The sequence below is a fragment of the Capricornis sumatraensis genome, chromosome 3, assembly GCF_032405125.1.
Source record: "Capricornis sumatraensis isolate serow.1 chromosome 3, serow.2, whole genome shotgun sequence".
Classification (NCBI taxonomy): domain Eukaryota; kingdom Metazoa; phylum Chordata; class Mammalia; order Artiodactyla; family Bovidae; genus Capricornis; species Capricornis sumatraensis.
This window is the reverse complement of record NC_091071.1, coordinates 179,956,627-179,977,139: the sequence shown is the minus strand read 5'-3', so window position 1 is coordinate 179,977,139 and position 20,513 is coordinate 179,956,627. Positions and strand designations below refer to the sequence as shown.

Genomic DNA, 20,513 nt, shown 5'->3' with positions numbered 1-20,513 from the left:
GATGAAAATGTCTAGAAATAGACACTGGTGAATGTACTTAATTTCACTGAACTGTACACCTAAAATGGTTAAAATGTAAGTTTATGTTATGTATACTTTACCACATTGTATATATTTTAATTTAAGAAGGCAGATCAATCCTGTAATAAAGCGTTTATACAGAGTGAGTAAAAGGAGAGAGAGATGAGAGGGAAGAAGGAGGGGGAGAAAGTTTAGATGCGCTCAGTGAGTCGAAGGTTTGGGATCAGCCGTGGCACACAGAGGACCTGGCTCATCATAAGCACTGAAATGTTTCTATAATGAATGAGAGAATGGTAGGGCTTCCCTGGCAGAGAAGGCAATGCCACCCCACTCCAGTACCCTTGCCTGGGAAATCCCATGGACGGAGGAGCCTCATAGGCTGCAGTCCATGAGGTCACTAAGAGTCAGACACGACTGAGCGACTTCACTTTCACTTTTCACTTTCATGCATTGGAGAAGGAAATGGCAACCCACTCCAGTGTTCTTGCCTGGAGAATCCCAGGGACGGGGGAGCCTGGTGGGCTTCTGTCTATGGGGTTGCACAGAGTCGGACACGACTGACGCGACTTAGCGGCAGCAGCAGCAGCAGCAGGGCTTCCCTGGAGGCTCAGTGGTAAAGAATTCACCTGCCAATGCAGGAGACATGGGTTCGGGGAAGATCCCTCATGCCTTGGGGCTTCTAAGCCCCCGGGCCACCACTGTTGAGCCTGAGATGTAGAGCCCAAGCTCTGGAACTGGCTCCTTGTGCTCTGTAACAAGAGAAGCCACAGCAATGAGGAGGTACACATGGCAACTAGACAGTAGCCCCTGCTCACTGCGACTAGATAAAAGCCCGTGCAGCAATGGAGACTCAGAACAGTCAAAAATAAATTAATATTTTTTTAAAAGAAATAGAGAGAGTGGTAGAGAAGGAAAAGGGATTCTGACAATTTGACTCAAGGTGGCACAGTGGTAAAGAATCTGCCTGCAGTGCAGGAGACTTGGGTGACTCGAGTTTGATCCCTGGGTCAGGAAGATCCCCTGGAGGAGGAAATGGCAACCCACTCCAGTATTCTTGCCTGGAAAATCCCACGGACAGAGGAACCTGGCTACAGTCCATGGGGTCACAAAGAGTTGGACACAACTGAGCGTACACGCAAACATTGTAACTTCCATAACATTCTGAGAAATCCAAGTTAAGACTGGGATACTTTAAAAAGTACTTATATTATTGAACTTGGATCCTTTTAATACATCCTTTTGTTGAATCTAGACTACAGGGGCCTGGGCACACGGTGGAGTTAGGATAAGGGTGGCACAGTAGGGAAATCTCATTTAGCTGGTGGGAAAGGTAAAGCTTTCTCTAGAAGGAAAAGGCTCGGTTGCATCTTAGAGTTGGCTGATGGCAGGACCTTCAGGAAGAGCAGAAGGAAGCAAAAGCTGGAAGAGACAGAGGCATCAGAGAGAGCTGTCTAGGTAGCAACAGCTTTGAATCTCAGCCAACTGGACATCAGGTGTAAGTGTCGAGGCAACAGGGATGACGACAAACCAGACAATGGATTGCAGTGTGATGTGTATTACAGTTTTCTCTGCGGCTCCTGAGATGTTGTGGAAGGGGAAGTGCCCAGACAATCCTTGTTGTTGTTGTTGTCACTAAGTCATGTCTGACTCTGTGACCACATGGATTGCAGCACGCCAGTCTTCCCTGTCCTTCACTATCTCCTGGAGTTTGCTCAGATTCAGGTCCATTGAATCAATGATGCTAACTAACCGTCTCATCCTCTGCCGCCCTCTTCTCCCTTTGCCTTCTATCTTTCCCAGCATCAGGGTCTTTTTCCAATAAGTGGGCTCTTCACATCAGGTGGCCAGAGTACTGGAGCTTCAGACATCAGATGACCTGAGTGTATGTTAAAGCCACTTCAGTCATCTCCAGTTCTTTCCGACCCAATGGGCTGTACTCCACCGGGCTCCTCTATCCACGGGATTCTCCTAACAAGAATGGGTTGCCATTTCCTCCTCCAGGGGATCTTCCCCATATAGGGATAGAACCCATGTCTCTTATGTCTCCTGAATTGGCCGGCAGGTTCTTTACCACTAGTGACACCTGAGAAGCCCTTCAGACAACCCTCAGTCAGTCAGTCAGTCCAGTTGCTGAGTCGTGTCCAGCTCTTTGAGACCCCATGGACTGCAGCACACCAGGCTTCCTTGTCCATTACAACTCCCGGAGCTTGCTCAGACTCGTGTCCATCGAGTTGGTCATGCCATCCAACTATCTCTCTCATCCTCTGCTGTCCCCTTCTCCTCCCACCTTCAATCTTTCCCAGAATCAAGGTCTTTTCTAATGAGTCAGTTCTTCAAATCAGGTGGCCAAAGTACTGGGGCTTCAGCTTCAGCATCAGTCCTTTCTATGAATATTCAGGATTGAGTTCCTTTAGGATTGATTGATTTGATCTCTGTGCAGTCCAAGGGACCCTCAAACATCTTCTCCAACACCACATTTCAAAAGCATCAATTCTTCAGTGCTCAGCTTTCTTTATGGTCCAGCTCTCACATCAATACATGACTACTGGAAAAAACATAGCTTTGACTAGACTGACCTTTGTTGGCAGAGTAATGTCTCTGTTTTCTAACATGCTGTCTAGGTTTGTCATAGCTTTTCTTCCAAGGAGCAAGCATCTTTTAATTTCATGGCTGTGGTCACTACCTGCAGTGATTTCGGAGCCCAAGAAAATAAAGCTCACTGTTTCCATTGTTTCCCCATCTATTTGCCATGAAATGATGGGACCGGATGCCATGAGCTTTGTTTTCTGAATGTTGAGTTTTAAGCCAACTTTTTCACTCTCCTCTTTCACTTTCATCAAGAGGCTCTTTAGTTCCTCTTCGCTTTCTGCCATAAGGGTGGTGTCATCTGCATATCTGAGGTTATTGATATTTCTCCCGGCAATCCTGATTCCAGCTTGTGCTTCATCCAGCCCGGCATTTCGCATGAGGTACTCTGCATATAAGTCAAATAAGCAGGGTGACAATATACATACAGCTTTGACTATTCCTCTCCCGATTTGCAGTCAGTCCATTGTTCCATGTCCAGTTCTGTTACTTCTTGACCTGCACACAGATTTCTCAGGAGGCAGGTCAGGTGGTCTGGGATTCCCATCTCTTTAAGAATTTCCCAGTTTTGTTGGGTGGCTCCTGGTTCCTTCCGCCACAGGTCGTAAGGCGAGATCTCCAATAAAGGGCGCGGGGACGAGCGGCTGACGCCCGCGACCTGCCGCTCTAGCCTGACGTGAGTCATAGAGTCGCGACTTCCGTCGGGCGGGGAAGGAGCCGGAAGTCCGGCGGGCTCCGGGCGTCGAGATGGAGGAAGCGGAGTACGAGTCGGTTCTCTGTGTGAAGCCAGATGTCCACGTCTACCGCATCCCGCCGCGGGCCACCAACCGTGGTTACAGGTGACCACCTGCCGCCAGGCTAGGCTAGGCACGACCTCACCCCTCCCCGGCCATCCCCACACGCCCACTGTGGGAGAGGACGGCCCGGCCAGTTGACGGGCGAGGGGCGGACGCAGGTCATGCCGGGTCTCTCAGGTCGAGGCCGGAGCCGCGAGGGGTACCCAGACTTTCTCTTGTCTCAGTCCGACGAATGGGGTCCCGGCGGCGGGGAAGATTGAAGGCGGTATATAGCATTTAGGGAACCTAAACATGGTCGGGAGTGGTGGTGTCACAGACCTTTTTTTCAGCGCTAGCTGACGGCCTTGAAGGGATCCTTGGAAAGACTTGAGCCCTGTCACTGGCAGAAATTCCCGAAGGAAGGAAGGGGAGCCCAGAACCGGTCCAAAGGACCCGTCCTGGGAAGTTCTAAGCTAATGTTGAAAGCCCAGGGGCCCTTCCTTGCCCAGCTTTCTTGGCACGAACCTGGGCCCTGATCACCTCCTCTGGCTATTGAGAGGCATCCATCCGCACTTGCCTGGTGAAATGTTCACCTGAGACGAACAAATAGGCGTGTTTGTTAATGTAGGTTATGTGGAAGTGAACACAGGAAACTGCCCCGCCAGACGAAAGGGGGGGGTTGGGAGGATGCTTCCTTTCACCGTATGTCTTTGTACAGTTTGCATTTTGTCACCATTGCATTTTGTCTTCATTGTCAACGAGGAAAAATATTAAAAGAAGATAATGCCTCATATGGATAACCTAGCGTATGGCTATTTTGTGCCACACGGGGTTGGGGGTGGGGGTGGGCAAGATCTTGAAAGCAATATTTGTCCAAGTTATTTGGAGATACAGGGTTGGCCTGCACCACAAGAATGACGGAGTGTCAACGTCTCTGGCCTCTTGTTACTTTTCAGTTGGGTTAACATGGTCTCGTAGCTGATTTTCTAGTGAACAAATACTTTATCGAACACCTAGTGCATCCATGACATAGTTTAAAAATGATATGAAAGCAACAATAGAACAAAAGCTCATTTGCTTTCTGCGGTCAGACGGGATGGGCCACCAAACCAGGGATGGTCATCTACCTCCATCCCTTCAGTAGGATGAGTCTGGTCCCCCAGAGATCGAGGTTACCAAGCGTTAAGGCTGACTAGGTTGGCAAAAAGGAAACTGCCAGCCCCTGCACTTCAGCCTCAGAGCTCTGCTTAACTTGAGTTAAAGGCCCCCTTGTCCCAATAAGAGGAACTGAAACTTGTGAAGAGTCAGCTGACTTGTGAATTGAAAGTCTGCATTTATGTGGCCTTCAAAACAACCTGCGTCCACAGTTATGATGTCTCTCCAAGACCTGGCATGTGCTTAGGGACTTCTAAGAAAAGCCTCTGGGAAACACCCAAGGTTTTTGCTTTTGGGGGGTTTACTGAGATGGAACTAAAATGTAAAGTTAATGCTTTAAAAGAGCTGAAAGAGGCCGTTGCGATAGGTCTGTGGTTTCCTGGGTTTATTTCTTCTCAGGCTACCTTTGAGAACAGCTTTCTTGAATACTCAGTCACTTTTCCCACATGTCCTGCTGCTCTCCTTTGCTCGTCTGCTAAAGCTTGCTCCCCTTCTCCTTTTCCTCCAAGATGGTCTCAGTGGTCCCAGATGATTGCTGTGATGGCCACAGCCTAGCAGTGTCCTCAGCAAACCGTGGGCCCTAGTAGTTGGTTTTCTCTACAGAAAGAAACCTAGAATTCTACTTCAGAGAAGGTCTCTATAATCTGGAACTGGGGTTGGCCAGCTATGACCCACGTGTTTTTGTTTGGCTCATAAGCTAAGAATGGTTTCTACGTTTTTAAATGGTTGGGGAACATTTTAAAGAAGAATTTTTCAGAATGTGAAAATTATATGGAAATCAGATTGTCCATAAAGTTTCACTGAAATACATACAGCCCTGCTCAGTAGAAAATATGTAGTTAGAACGCCTGAAGCGCCAACACGTGATGCAGTATGACTGCTCTCCCCCTGCAGCTGCAGCGTGAGGAGTGCAGACAGAGATCGTGTGGTCCTTTTCCTGAGGCGTCTGCCAACCCCCGGTCTAGAGCAAGCAGCTCACGTGCCCTTCCCACCCCTGTCCCCACCCCCAACACTGGAGCAGGGGAGCGGAGCCTCTGGCAGCGACACAACGGTTTTTGTCCCTTTAGGGCTGCGGAGTGGCAGCTGGACCAGCCATCCTGGAGTGGCCGGCTGCGGATCACTGCAAAAGGCCAGACGGCCTACATCAAGCTGGAGGACAGGACCTCAGGTAAAGGCCAGGGAGGCCTGCGTGGGGCTGAGGGACCGCGCCGCCCACTTTGTGAATGGAGGGGCGGCCACGGCCTGGCCAAGCCACTCGGAATCAGGGGCTCTGTCCTGGAGATCAGAGCCCGGGTATACTTGTACACTGACTCCATTCCCCAACCTTTAGTTTAAAAGAAAGTGTTTCCTGTCAAGCACGTGTTCTTTTGGGCGTCTTTAAGGAAATACTAATTTGGGAGCCCAGAGAGAAAAGGCCTACAGGTTGGTCCCAAGTAGGAAGCCCTGGAGCTTGTCTGGAAGATAAGCCACACGTTGACTTCTGCTGTGAGCTCGGTTTCTTAATCAGGAATTCTGCTTATCGGCTAAATGGTAACTTCCCAGACTGACCACACCCACTAACTGAAAGAACTGGAAATTGTCCTTCTCAGCTCTTTCTGTGGTGAGAGGACAAGCCAAGCTGGGCTGTGTTGGAGTCAGCTGACAGTTGTCACCCTTGGCAGAATCTCTGGCAGTCCTGTGCCACCAGCGCCTCTGGGTGAGCTGTGGAGGGCAACATGGCCTGGAGCAGTCCCAGGCCACCCCCCGGGGCTGGAATCAGACGCAGGGCTTCTCAGTCAGATGCCCCAGCATTCTGTAATGTCTTCTTTTTCTACCATAGAGGTTTTCCTTTGTGGAGCAATAAAATGCAAGGATTCGTGAGCAAAACTGGCTGCCTCTTCTCAGATCTGCACCACTTGTGTCTGAGCTGTGGGGCCTTAGACAAGCCACATGACCTTTGACACCTTGGCCTCCTTTTTAGTGAAGTGGGGATCACATTAGCTCCTGCTTCATGGGGTTGTTGGAATACAAAATGAGCACATAGATATCCAAATGCTTTGTGAACTGCAAGGTGACCCAAAGTGCCGATTTGCTTCAAGCATGACTGAGCATTGATGGCAGAGGAGTTTGAAGGGACGGCTGCCTGGGCTGCCCAGAGAACGCTGGCTTCGAGATTAGCTGGGACGTCCCAGGTGGCGGCACACGGGAATGGCAACACCTGTTCTCTGGGGACCCTGGGAACTACATTTAAGGGACACCTGGTATACCAGCCACTGCTCAGAGCTGAGCCTCACCTGCAGGAGCCACCCCAGGACACCCTTAGCTTGGGGTCCCACCCTCTGGGTCATGTTTGTCCCTCACTTCCCAGTCACTCTAGGCCAGGGTGTCTCAGCTTCGGCAGTAGTGACATTTGGGGCCAGCTGAGTTTTGTGGTCTAAGTCGTATTTAAGATACTTAGCAACATCTCTGACATATACCTACTAGATGCCAGTAGCACCCCCGAGTTGTGACAGTCACAAGTGTCTCCAGACATTGTCAGGTGTCCCTTGGCAGAAGGGAGGTCCAAATCACCCGTGATGGAGAACCGCTGCTCTAGGCTGAAGACATCCAGGTGAATCCCAGATCCCCAGGTACCAAACTAGAGAGGGCAGAGGAGTTAACAAGAAGCTACAAACTTGGTCCACAGATTTGGCTTCAGTTCAGCCTTGATCGCACAGTCACCTCTGAACCATAGGATTTAGTAGAAACTGGTCAATACCTGACTCATCAACAGAGATCGGCACACTCAAAAACAACCCCAGTTGTAAATGAGCACAGGTTTGTGTTGCACTACACCCTAGAGAGCCATAGTTGATAAGGGGATGCGTTTTACAGGAGCTGTTTTTTGTTGTATTTTTAGTTCTGCCTGTTTATTGCTACCAATCCATCTCCCTCTAACTCCCTCCGTCATGCCACCCCATGGACTGTAGCTTGCAGGCTCTTCTGTCCGTGGAATTTTCCAGGCAAGAAGACGAGTGGGTTGCCATTTCCTCCTCCAAGGAAGAGCTGTTTTTAAAAGCAGTCACTCTTTTGGCCTGCGATTAGATTAAATCAGCCTGCTTCAGGTCCTTCTGAGAGTGCAGAAACCTCCCCTCTTCACTGGGTTCACCTGTCCCTCGAGTCCTGCCTCATGTACTAGACTGATGCGGAAGGTGTGATCTCCGTGAACCAGGGCCCTCGGTACAGGCAGTGGGTGTGAATGGGTGAGACACAGAACGGTGACCAGCTCCAGCCCATCATTCTCACGTGGAAGTGGAAGCCCAGTGTTGCTAGAGCTTTTGATTTTAAGAGAAGCCAGAAATCTGGGTTATTTTACATGTAATTTGATTTTGAAGTGTTCGGTAGTTAAATTGAAAATACTAAACTGAGAACAATCTGACCTGTAAGCCACCTCTGACTTAAATCTTTCATCGGTTATATTCCTGTTACATTCCATTACCCAGAATGCATTTGACTTGAATTCCAGAGTCAGGTTTGCCGATCTTCCTCGTAGGGCAAGGGCCCCAGTCATGGGATAGAAATAGGCTGTGAGGAACTCAAGGCTCATCCTCACTTCCGCTTTCAGGGGAGCTCTTTGCTCAGGCCCCAGTGGATCAGTTTCCCGGCACAGCTGTGGAGAGCGTGACGGATTCCAGCAGGTACTTCGTTATCCGCATCGAAGATGGAAACGGTAAGCTCAGGACTTGGGGCTCCCTCTTCCAAGAAGGGTTTTCTCTGCCTTTGGAAAGTAGAATTGATTGTGTGTTGTCCCCCAGGGCGACGGGCGTTTATTGGAATTGGCTTCGGGGACCGAGGTGACGCCTTTGACTTCAATGTTGCCTTGCAGGACCATTTCAAGTGAGTGGTTCCAGGAGACACACTCATGCCTCCTCCCTCTTTCCTGGGACAGCATGATCTGCCAGGTTAGGATACCCAGGTGGCTGTGTGTGATCTGTCTGTTGGCAGAGCCTCAGGGGAACTCACTTCTCCTTAAGACAGGTCCCCTCTGCACTCTGCAAGTCCTCATCTCCACCCTGAGGTCTCCTTTTCCTGAGGCCCATCTCTGATCCCCAGTCAGCTGCCCCAGCCTTGGAGGTGTCACATCTCTGCCCCTGTCAGTCCCTTGAGCAGCCGGAGTCTTTTCCCAGCTCCCTTGGCCTTTCCAGACCTGTTCCTCCATGCTGTGATAAGCAGTGCTCGGTTTCCCAGGCCACTCAGCACACACCCTGCTGGTCCTTTTGAAGTTAGAAGGGGAGGAAAGCCTGCTTCCCTGCCATCTGAGGCCTCCACCTCTGGCTGTGGGGGGTGTGCAGCTGCTCACGCAAGTGCTTCTAGCGCCTCTGCTCTGCATGGCTGCTGGAGCGCCGCTCTCTGGAGGGTGGGGACCTTTTTGTTGCTTTCCACTTGGCTGGGCATCTGTCCTCTCACCATCTACTTTTTAAGCCCCTGGACGGTGTTTCAGTCTTCACGCCACATGCTGAGGAGGAAAGGACCAGGTTCTCAGATTTCCTGAAGACCAGTGTTAGGCCCCTCTATATAAATGACCTTGTGAAATTTTCATAGTCTTTAAGGCATAGGGAATCGTCATCCCATTTTGCTGATGAGGAAACTGACAGACATGCAAGCTGCTTACGTGTCAAAGCCAGGACTTGAGTTCAGGCCTAATTCTCAAGCTGCTCTCAGTTCCTCCCGCAAGGCTGCAGTCAGAGCCTCGTCCTGGACTGATGGCAGGTGGGACTGAAGCAAGGGCATGAACACAGGGCAGCTCGCCCCTTCCTCACCTCTTCCTTCCTCTTCTCTCCTCAGGTGGGTGAAACAGCAGTGTGAATTTGCAAAACAAGCCCAGAACCCAGATCAAGGTCCCAAATTGGACCTAAGTTTCAAGGAGGGCCAGACCATCAAGCTCAACATTGCGGTGAGTGCTGCCCCTGCTCGGCAGCCTTGGCCACCACACCAAGCCCAGCCCAGAGCCGCTGCTCTTCTCACAGTCCAACATGTGGGTACTGAGCAGCAGCCCAATGCCAGGTATTGCGCTGGGGGTGAGAAAGAGGGTTCTGCTATCACAGAACTCAGAGTGGAGCTGAGGTGAGGGAGTCAAGATGTGATTATGTGGCGGGAAGGTTCTGTGACCTCGGGATGTCTTCAGTGCTGTGAACTCCTAGGGTGGGGAGTCCTGCAGCCTAGAGTTAGGGGGAACCAGAGACGCCTTCCTGGAAGAAGCGACCTATAAGCAAGGGAAGAGAGGTCAGAGGGCGGTTCAGAGGGCTTGGTGTGTGCAAAACCTCTTGAGTTGAGAAACGTCAGTCGCTTGCTGACATAGCTGATGTTTCTGTGTTGGCTGTTGGCAGGGGGGACCATGTACTCATCCCAGGTTATGTTTTGGGGACGTCCCTGGTAGCCCTTTAGTTAAGACTCCACGTTCCCGAGGTAGGGGACACGAGTCCAGTCCCCGGTCAGGGAACTGGATCCCACATGCTGCAACTAAAAGATTCCTCGCACCACAGCTAAGACCTGGCACAGCCAAATTAAAAAAAAAAAAAAAAAGATCGGCAGCACTCTGCTGGCAGGGAAGCGTCGGGTGGGCACTGGGGGTCACGGGCAGCTCTGCTGGCGGTGGTGTCCGGGCTCCCTTGTCATGGTCCTGACGGGCCCTACATCTCAGGAGAAGTTGAGCTGGGCTGGACTGCAAGATGTGGCCTCTGCCTGGGTGTAGGGGTGGAGCTGAATGATTTGGGGGACCTGAGGACCTAGTGGATTTGTTTCTGAAGACAGTCTGTAACCCTGAAATAACAGTCTCCCACTTCACTTACTGTCTCTTTCTCCTCTCTTCCGCTTCCTGCTGGTGACGGTTTGGGACCCTTGAAGTTGGCCAACTGTCTCTTAAGAGAAAATCCAGGTCATGTCCAGTGGACTGGTTGGGATGTGAATCTCTGTCTTGCTGGGAGGAAACTAACATTTAATGAGCATCACCTGTTTGCCAGGTAGTGTTTTTAGGGCACTTCTCATGCGGATTAAACATTCTCCCCTTTTACAGGAGAGGAAATGGAGGTTTAGAGAGCTGGAGGGTCTTGTGCAGGGTCATCAAGCTAGAAATAATCAGCACAGCTGTACGCATACCCAGGACTTGGAAGGCTTAGGCTACCCACCCCAGTATTCTCCGGCGTCCCTGGTGGCTCAGCTGGTCAAAAGAATCCACCTGCAATGTGGGAGACATGGATTCGATCCCTGGGTTGGGAAGATTCCCTGGAGAGGGGAAAGGCTACCCACTCCAGTATTTTGGCCTGGAGAATTCCATGGACTATACAGTCCATGGGGTTGAAAAGAGTCAGACACGGCTGAGTGACTTTCACTTCAGTTCACTTGACTCTGGTCTGTGATCTCAGCATTTGATTGCTCTCCTGGCAAGGTGGGAACCATGCCATCTTCATATTTGAGATGCTCTGGCTTCTGGTTTACCTCGGTGTTGATGTTTCTGTTTTTCTTTATTAAATGTTTTGTTGAGGTATAATATACATACAGAAAAGTACACACATTATAAATGCAGAACACGGTGGATTTTAAAAAACAAATATGCAGGCTTCCCTGGTGGTCTAGTGGTTCAGAATCTGCCTGCCAGTGCAGGGGATATGGGTTCTATCACTGGTCCGGGAAGATCCCGGATTCTGTGGAGCAGCTGAGCCTGTGCTGCAGAGCCCGTGCTCCGCAAGAGGAGAAGCCGTAGCACTGAGAGAAAGCCCACGCACAGCCGTGAGGACCCAGTGCAGCTGAAGATGAGGAAATACATGTTGAAAAGACAAGTTTGCTCCCACAAGCTAGCCCCCAGATGAAGGATGGCTCTCAGCACTCTGGAAGCCCCTCCCCTGCTCTCTTCCGCAGGACAGAGTGAGCACTATCCTGATGTTGTTTTAACGTTTTATTGATTGACTCACACCCTTCATACTCCTTTGTGTGTGACTCCTTCTGTTTCCTCAGCCTGGCATGTGTGAGGGCATCCATGTTGCTGAGTGTAGTCGGTTTATCCTCGCGGTGGCAGCGGGCTGCATTATGGCAAGGACTCCAGTGGCCTGGTGGTGGGCGTCGGGGTGGTCTCCAGTTTGGGGCTGTTACAGGAGTGCTGCTGTCAGTGTGCAGATGGTGTCTTTGGTGCCCACGTGTACGTATTTCTGTTGGGTCCATGTAGGAGTGGAATGGCAGGGGCATCAGGTCATATGTTCAGCTTTAAAGATTCTTACAAATAGCTTTTCAAGGTGAAAGTGCTGCGTGGATGGCTGCTGAGCGTCCTGGTGATGCATACTTTTGGGGCCCCGGGGTCACCTTGTGAAGTTTTCTGGTGGCAGTGGGGTCCAGCAGAGCTGACCGATGCTCATTCCTCCCCTCTCTTTAGAGCATGAAGAAGAAGGAAGGCGCAGCCGGGACGCCCCGCGCCCGGCCCACCAGCACGGGAGGACTGAGCCTGCTTCCCCCACCCCCAGGGGCAAAGACCGCTGCCCTGGCCCCTCTCTCCGGGGAGCATTTGTCTGTGGGGGGCTCTGTCGTCCAGCCAGCAGTTTCTCCCAGCTCAGGTCAGTGTGCGAGGGTGATGGCCCCACAGCTTGGGCTCCTCTTTCCCCTGGCAGCAGGCCCCGCAGCTTTCCCTCCTTCGCCCACATGGGTCACACTTAGTGCCCGTTGTGAGGAGCTGGAGGGTGGGGGCCACAAAGCTGGTCCTGCCCACACTGGGTAAGGGCCTCCTCTCTCTTCCCACAACTTCTGCTTCAGGGTGTCTGTCCTGCCCTGATGGGCAGGGACTACAGCTCACTCGTGGCTGTGAAACCATCAGCGCGTGGGCTCCTGGCTCTCAGAGGCTGCTCGCTGAGTGAGTGAGTGATGGCGATGTGGCCTGTGGTCACAGGACGCTCAGTCTGCTCGTAGCAGAAGAGAGGGATCCTGAGCGCAGAGAGCAAGTGTGCAGGGACCAGACTCACTACCAGCCGTGTGGTCTGCAGAGCTGCCGTCGTGGAAGAGGTGACACTGAACCAGGCCTTGAGGGACAGAGACCCGGGCAGGGGTGCCGGCGCTCCAGACAGAAGAAGAGCAGGAACAGGACTTCGACTTTTAAACATTGGTGTGTTAGGGAGATGGAGGCCACACGAGTGTTCCACGGCAGGTGGTGGGAAGTATACCTGGAGATTGAGTTTGAAGCGGGCTCCTCAGCGAGGCTGTTGGGCACTGGATGCCGGGAGGCAGCTCCCCCAGCGGCTGCGCTGGCGCTCGCTCCAGGCCGTGAGTAGCGCCTCTGGAGACCCGGGGTTCTGGACATGAGTGCCTTGTGCCAGGCGTGGAAGTGCTGGGAGGCCAGCCTGGCCCCTCAGTGTCCCCACCCCACCTGCGCGGCCGGTGTGATGCTCTTCGTCTTCACTGGGCTGGCTGACTGTCGCCAGACCCCTTTCTCTGACCAGGATATTGGGCTGGGGGAGGATCCCAACAAGAAGCCTGCTTTCTTTCCCTTTTAAGGGTCGGGCTTACCTGGAGGTCAGGCTTCAAACCTCAGCCCTGTGGGGAATCCCTCACCCCAAGAGAACGGCAGGAACAGCCGTCAGGGAGTGCACCTGCCCAGCCCCTGGAGTCACTCTCAGTGAGGTCGCAGGACCGCTGGGCTTGGCATCCTGGGGACGGGGGCGGGGACCTGCACACATCACACTGCTGGGGGCTCACTGAGGTCTGAGGGCCACAGTCTCGGGCGTTCTGTCTGTGGCCAATGCACGTCCAGTGCCAACGTGGAGTCCCTGCGTCACGCCAGGTAGTGTTTGAGGGCACTGCAGGCGCAGCCCCAGGCCTCTGCTTCCAGGGCTGCGTGATGTGATGTGCCAGACGGGCAGCTGCGGGTCGTGACTAGCCAGCATTCATGACCACTTGCCAAATGCTCCCAGGCCAGACTGAGTGAGGTCACAGTCCAGCTACCGCTGTGTGACGTTCAGAAGGTTGCCTGCTCCTTCGTGCCTCAGTTTCTATCTGTAGGAAAGGAGTAGTGATGATGCCTGCAGCACCGCTTTCTTATGAGGATCAAATGCGCTGGCCCACACCGCGCGCGCAGAGTGGCACCTGGAGCAGTGTCCGCGCTCCCTGCGCGGCGGCTCTCGCCTGAGTGGCACTGCACCATTGCCGTCGGCATCACTGTTGGCTGGGCCTGTTGGAAGCCTTCCACTTGCTTAACATATTTGATCCTCAGACCGGTCAGTCTTATGAAGAGTATTCGTCACTACCGTCTCCATTTTAGAGATACGGAGATTGAGGCTGAAGTAACCTGCATAAAGTCAAACAGACTAGCCTGTCTTCCCCCAGGGGCTGTGGTGAGGTTCAGACGAGATAATGTCTATTAAATACTTAGGTGCTTATTCGCTGAGTCGTGTCCGATTCTGTGACCCCATGGACTGTAGCCCACCAGGCTCCTCTGTCTATGGGATTCTCCAGGCAGGAATACTGGAGTGGGTTGCCATGCCCTCCTTCAGGGGATCTTCCCCACCCAGGGTAGAACCCAGGTCTCCTACATTGCAGGCGGATTTTACTTGCAGATTCTTGACCTCAGATTCTTTCCCATCTGAGCCACCGGGGAAGCGCAAGTTTTATGGCTCACTGAGGGTTTAACTTGGTGAACTGCTGAACTGTGGAGGGCCCTCGCTTTATGTGCTTTTCTGGCCCATTAGACATTAGACGTAGCTGGTGGGAAGGCAGGTGGCTGGCACAGGGCCTTAGGAAGGGGTGCTGGCACCACTGGGGGAGGGGCTGGAAAAGCAGGCCCTGCCGCCCCGTCGTGCCCTCCACCCAGTGACAACACCCACACAGACGCCCACTTGGTACTTCTGGAAGACTCCCCAGCCCCATAACAGTTTGGCTCCTAGGACTTGCTACATGTCTGGCACATAACTTTCTCAGCTAGTTGAGCCAGACACTGGCCTGAGGACTTTATATAAAGACAGTGTTGCAGTTTTGATGAGCGTTCTTCAGCCAAGAAGTCAGAAGGTAGCACATTTTAAACATTTCCAGCATAAATGGTTGGAGCGAGGTCTCCTTCAGATAGAGTGATGGCATGTGACCCGCCCCCGCTGGTACCCTCCCCTCCACCTGGTATGTGGCCTTCTGCGCTGTCTGCAGGAGCCCCTCGGGCTCGTCAGAAGATAGCAGAAATGTGAATGTCTGTAGGTGTTTTGTTGCCGAAAAGCACATCTCTGCATATCTTTCTCAGCACCTTGGAATCATGAGTCTGATTTCCAGGTTACTGAGGCAGCCAGAGGGGAGGTCTCTGACACCTCTATCTCCTCTCTTCTTCCTTCCCGTCGGACTTGGGGACGTCTGTAGGAGGTGCCACTGTGTCCTGGCCACAGCCCAAGCCTGCCACCACTGCCACCGCCGACATCTGGGGAGACTTCGCCAAATCCACAGGGTGAGGAGGGTCAGGTTCTCTGTGCTGGAACTGGGGCCAGGGCTGTTACTCTTCAAACCTGGGATCGCCCCAGCGCCTGCCTTCTGACGTCGGGAGCAAGAGCACCGGTTCAGACACTTTGAGGCCAGTGAGGGGATGGAGACCCAGTGTGCCCACTCCAGGTGGCACGTTTCTTTTTGGGAAGGCTTTTTGCTGCCTTCCACTGCTGAATGGCCTGGAGCCGCCCTCTGCAGCTCCTTCTGGTCTTTCAACCACCTCACCAGGTACTCTGGCTTGTCACCAGTACCTCTGATCTCCTCCTCCCCACTAGCTACCCTAGGACACTGGGCCACGAGTTCACCAGGGTTCTGGCATTGGCCCGTCCTCATGGGACCTCTGCCTTTTCTGCCTCCTTAAAATTTTGAGCCTTTCCTAGGGGTCAGGGTGAAAAGATGCTAACCACACAGCATCGTTATGTGGACGGGCTGTAGGCCGGGAGTCAGCACACGCTTTCTCAAGGACCGGGAAGCCAGAGCTTAAACTGCAGGCTAGCTGGTCTCTACCCCAGCTCCTCGTGACCACTCTTGCAGCCCAGAACAGCCACAGTCTGTGAGTGAGTGAGTGTGCCTGTGTGCCAGTGAAACTTTCTCTACATAAACAGGCAGAAAACTAGACTTGGTCTAGTCCTTGGCTGTAGTCTGCTGACCCCTGCCCTAGAGCATTCGGGGACTGGCTTCTTGGAGTCCTTTCTGCCTAGAGAGAAGTTACATCTCTTGTGCTCTGTATTTCCAAACATTTGAAATCTAACCCCGTCCCTATCTTTCTAGGTCGACCTCCAGCCAGACTCAGCCAGGCGCAGGCTGGGTCCAGTTCTGACCTGGATGTGACTCTCTTCCTCATACGACTTCTGGAGAGGAGCCGCCTCGTCAGGGCTGAAGGAAGGAGAATGCGGTGCTCCCTGGCCAGCCTCTGTTGGGAACATGAGTCTCCTCTCCTCCTCCTTACCTGGCTCTCTCGACAGACTGGGCACGTTGGGTGGTACATTGGCCCCGTGTCACACTGTTGCCTGGGATTCGAATTTGCAACCAGAACTTGGAAGAAGAGTTCCTGGATGCCTATCCCCGTCTGTCCTCTTGACATGAGAGAGACTGAGACTCTTCCATCGTGATGACTCTTATTAAACACAAGCCCCCAAAGCAAAAGAAGGGCTTGAGTGTGCTGCCTGGGTTCAGACCAGCCCGTCTGGGGAGGCCGTGGGTGTCTCATGATCGCTGTCTGGAGGGGGCCTTTCTGCACACGCGCCAGCTGTAGCCATTCCCGTCAGGAGGAGGGGTTCCTTCCTGATTTCTGAAAGGCTTTTAGGCTGCAGCCTGAACAGACGATCAGGAGGGAAACCAAGAGCATTAACCAGCTTTTTAAAATTCTTTTAGTGTTTGCTTTGCTGACGTGTTGATCTGCACTAACTCACGGTCTTTGTAAAGGCATGCCGTGGCAGCCTGCCCCCGCAGGAGCCTCTGAAAGCATTCCTCACTGTCCGCTGCGGGAGCGGCTCTGAGCTTCAGGAGCAGTGTTCATCTCAACCTTGTGGCCTGGTTTCCGTGTGTGCAAGGCCCGGCGGGCAGGGCAGGGCTGAGGCAGGCGCTGGCAGCAGCTAGGCCTGCATCTGGACCAGAGTGGCTGCTGTTCTCACGGAGGGGAGGGCTTTGGCCCTGCCGCCGCGGGCAGCCGCCGCGGGCAGCCCCCGCGGGCAGCTGTGTGGGCTCCCAGGCTCACTGCGTGGTTCCTGGCGGACTTGGGCTCTCCCGGGTGCTTCCTGAAGTGCCTTGTCTGCAGACAGTTCCTTCCTTCCTTCTCTCCGTTGGGGACTGCACGTGACAGACAGAAGGAGTCTGAAGCCGCTGGAAGTCTAGGTCTGCCTGTGTTCCTGGTTTATAGGAAATAATTTTATCTGAGCACACCTCTGAAATCGCTTTCGTTGACATCCATTACCTCTTTAATTGAAAGCGTTCTTTTTTGAAAGGTCTAGATGATGAACTGAGAAAAAGTGTTGGCCTTTTGGTGGGACCAGATTTTTAAGATAAGAAATAAATGTTTCTACTCTGTCGGTGTATGCCAGAGATGGAAGTGTTTTGCGCCATGGCTGCTGACTCCCCCAGGATGCCTCTGCAGGACACACACCGCCTTTTACCACTGAACCCACGTCCAGACTTAAGACTGGGGCCACAGCAACAGGTTGGCCAGAATAGGGGGATTTGGCCCTGTGGCCCTAAGGCAACCAGTAATGCCTCTGGTTACAGAGTCCAGCCTTTCTGCCCTTCTGGGACGTTCTGGGCTTCTTGCCCTCTAATGTGGGGGGCGAGCCCTGCCTCCTGCCAAGACCTCCGCATGGAAGCAGGTCCCTAAACAGTAAGGGTGTCCAGGCAGAGACCTAAAAGCAAGATAAAGGCCATGGCGTTTACATGCCTGTGGGCTCTGTAACAGATGTGCTTCCACCGTTGCTTATAGAAACGGCCCCTCTGACTGGTAAGCAGCATGAGGGATGACAGAGGAGAAGTTAGTTGGATGGTGAACGTGAGTTTGCACGAACTCCAGGAGACGGTGGAGGACAGGGAAGCCAGGTGTGCTGCCGTCCGTGGGTCACAAAGAGGCTGACACAACTGAGCAACTGGACAACAGCAAAGAACAAAGAAAACTGGAATTGAGCATCCTCTTGCCCTTTAAGTAAGGAAAAGGAAATTGCATCAAGGGATTCTCAGGAGCAGCCGACTCTTGTCTGTTCGCTGTTACTCCCCGTCTTCTCTAAGTGCCTTGCTGCTGCTGCTGCTGCTGCTCCGAGGCTAGGAAAGAAGCAGCTTAGCGTTAGAGGAGGCCCTTGGCAGGAACCATGTGCCATTGAAGGTGAGCCCTTGGGTCTTGGAGACAGACCTGGGGTTTGATCTAGACTGTCTTCATGGTAAAAATATGTGCCACGGTCTCCTTAAGCCAGGTGTCACTTGGACGAGGCATCTAAACCACTAGCAGGTACCCATCCTGTGACTCAGGTAGTGCATCCAGAACTGTTACAATGGTGCTGCTGAAGAAACCGCAGTCAAAAAAAAAAACCTGGAAAGCACCTGGAGGGATCTGTAGGGCAGGGGACAGTCTGGTGCATCACCAGCTCAAATCCCAGCTGTGGGACCGGGGTCCCCAGGACAGCCCCCAGTACTGAGCCATGCATTGCCTCACTTGGATCCCTGACTGGAGCTTCTAAACGCTGGGGTGGGGATAGGAGGTAGGTATTGGGTTTGAGGGTTTTGAGACTACAAGATATCTTCATGATTCTATAACATTGCAACTTCTGTCTCACTGGCTTTAAAGAAGCCGACTGCCACGTCGCGTGACTTGCCCTAGTCCCAGGGCTGCAGCGTCAAGGTGGGAAAATCAGCCTCTCCGACAGCCAACAAGAAGCTGAAGCGCTCAGGTCAGCAGTCTACAAGGACCTGGACGCTGCCAGAGTCACCTGAGCCGGGGAGCAGACCCTTCCCCAGTTGATCCTCAGATGAGCCCCAGCCTTAGCAGCCTTGCAGAGACCCAGCCACGCTGTGCCCAGACCCCCGAACCCTGAAACCGAGTGAGTAAATGTGTCTGAAGCTGCCAAGTTTGCAGTGGTATCATTGGGCAGCAATAGATAACTAATACAAAAGGTGACTGAAGGGCATCGAATGGGAGTCAGAGGAAAAGAAGGGTCTGGACACACTTGATGGCAGGATGGCCTTGGTAGGTCACTTAACCTGCCCCTTGGGGCCTCACTTTCCCTTTCAGTGACAACAGCTATTGCTTACGTCTGCAAGGCACTGGTCTGTGCCCTTAATGTAAAATGTGCCTCAGGAACTGCCCCAGCAGTCCAGCGGGGAGGCCCATGCTGCCACTGCAGGGCACGGGTTGGGTATCTGGTCCGGGAGGAGTCCACGTGCTGCGGGGCAACAAGGCCCCTGCTCCACAGCAGGAGAAGCCGCTGCAGTGGGAGGCCTGCGCACCAGAACAAAGACGCTACCGCCCCTAGCGGCCAGAGAGAGCGGGCACAGAGGCACAGGGCCAGCACAGCCGTAAGTAAGGCTTAAAAAGGGTCTTTAAAAAAGTCAGGCATTATAAGACCCTGTCAGTTAAGCGTAAGGTATCCAGCAGGTCCAGTTAACCGGAACACATGTCCTCTAAGCCTGCTGCTTAATGTGGTTTGCCGATGGGGTGCAGAGTCCAACCCAGCCTAGCACCTGGGTTTGGCAAGCACTTGTCCCTAGCAGCATGTGAGTACTAAGTCCCAGTCACGTGTTTCCATTACCGGAGCCGCAGACTTAGACCCCTCCACAGTGGAGCAGGCATAACTCCCTTCTGGTGGCCAGACCCGGGGCGCAGGGCTGGGTGCCACCTGGTTATGGGGCAGTGACCAGGGTCGCAGCCCTGCGCTTTCAAATGCCCACAGGTCAGGCTGAGCTGAACAGAGCCCCAGGTCAGCACGGCAGCGGGCCTGCAGCCTGCGGGGGAGGGCTGATGCCAGTGTGTGCTTCCCTGCAGTGGGCTCCTGGGAGCCCCGGCATAAGAAGGCCCAGCAGAGGAGCTGTGTTTGCTGTCCCTCCCAAAACCTCCGGAGGCAGTGCCGTGCTGGAGAGGAAAGAACATGGGGTGAGACCCACTGGACTTCGCGCTGTGTGCCCTCGGGCAAGCCACTGCACCTTTGCGACCTCTCGGTCTCCTTACCTGTAAAGCTGACATAACCCTAGAACCTGTAGCCTACAATTCCCCTTCACAGAAGAATTCAAAGGGGACGGAGGATGGAACGAGAAAATGAGAGGTTAACAGCCAGCAGTGTGGAAGGACGCCAGTGTGGGCTGCCTGTGAGGTGTGGGCACTGGCAGCCCTAAGGGAGACCTGGTGCAGATGGGCCTGGACAGGTCCACTGGGGAGACGGGCAAGAAGGGGGGAGCACAGACCCTGGAGCTCAGAGCAGGCTCGGAGCGTAGACCTCAACGCTGTGAGCAACATTCTGGAAGTGAGGGCTCTGTAGGGACAGGCAGGACCAGAAGTGGGCTGGGAAGGCCACGAGCCCGTCAGCACCTGGGTTCAGTCGCTCAGTCATGTCTGGCTCTTTGCGACCCCATGGACTGCAGCACGTCGGGCTCCCCTGTCCTTCATTGTCTCCAAGAGCTTGCTCAAATTCCTGTCCATTGAGTCAGTGATGCCATCCAACCATCTCAATCTCTGCCACACCCTTCTCCTTTTGCCTTCAATCCTTCCCATCATCAGGATCTTTTCCAGTGAGTCGGCTATTCACACCAGGTAGCCAAAGTTTTGGAGATTCAGCTTCAGCATCAGACCTTCCAATGAATATTCAGGGTTGATTTCCTTTAGGGTTGACTGGTTTGTTCTCCTTGCAGTCCAAAGGACTCTCAAGAGTCTTCTCCAACACCACAGTTCAAAAGCATCAATCCTTCAATACCCAGCCTTCTTTATGGTCCAGCTCTCACATCTGTACACAACTACTGGAAAAACCACAGTCTATGGACTATATGGACCTTTGTCATTAAAGTGTATCTCTGATGTCT

The 20,513-nt window shown here is 53.0% G+C and overlaps 1 protein-coding gene across 2 annotated transcripts; it reads left to right on the top strand.

The window, feature by feature from the left end:
- The first annotated feature begins 3,348 nt into the window (after window positions 1-3,348).
- On the top strand, window positions 3,349-15,947 carry NECAP2 (NECAP endocytosis associated 2). 2 transcript variants are annotated; one of them, XM_068967597.1, is made up of 8 exons: window positions 3,349-3,446; window positions 5,606-5,706; window positions 8,122-8,226; window positions 8,312-8,393; window positions 9,342-9,450; window positions 11,920-12,097; window positions 14,871-14,955; window positions 15,762-15,947. In XM_068967597.1, the coding sequence occupies exons 1-8, from the start codon at window positions 3,355-3,357 to the stop codon at window positions 15,808-15,810; spliced, it is 801 nt and encodes a 266-aa protein (XP_068823698.1). In that variant the 5' UTR covers window positions 3,349-3,354; the 3' UTR covers window positions 15,811-15,947. The 2 variants fall into 2 exon arrangements, with proteins under 2 accessions (XP_068823698.1, XP_068823699.1); XM_068967598.1 differs by having other exon boundaries at window positions 3,355-3,368.
- The last annotated feature ends 4,566 nt before the right edge of the window (window positions 15,948-20,513 follow it).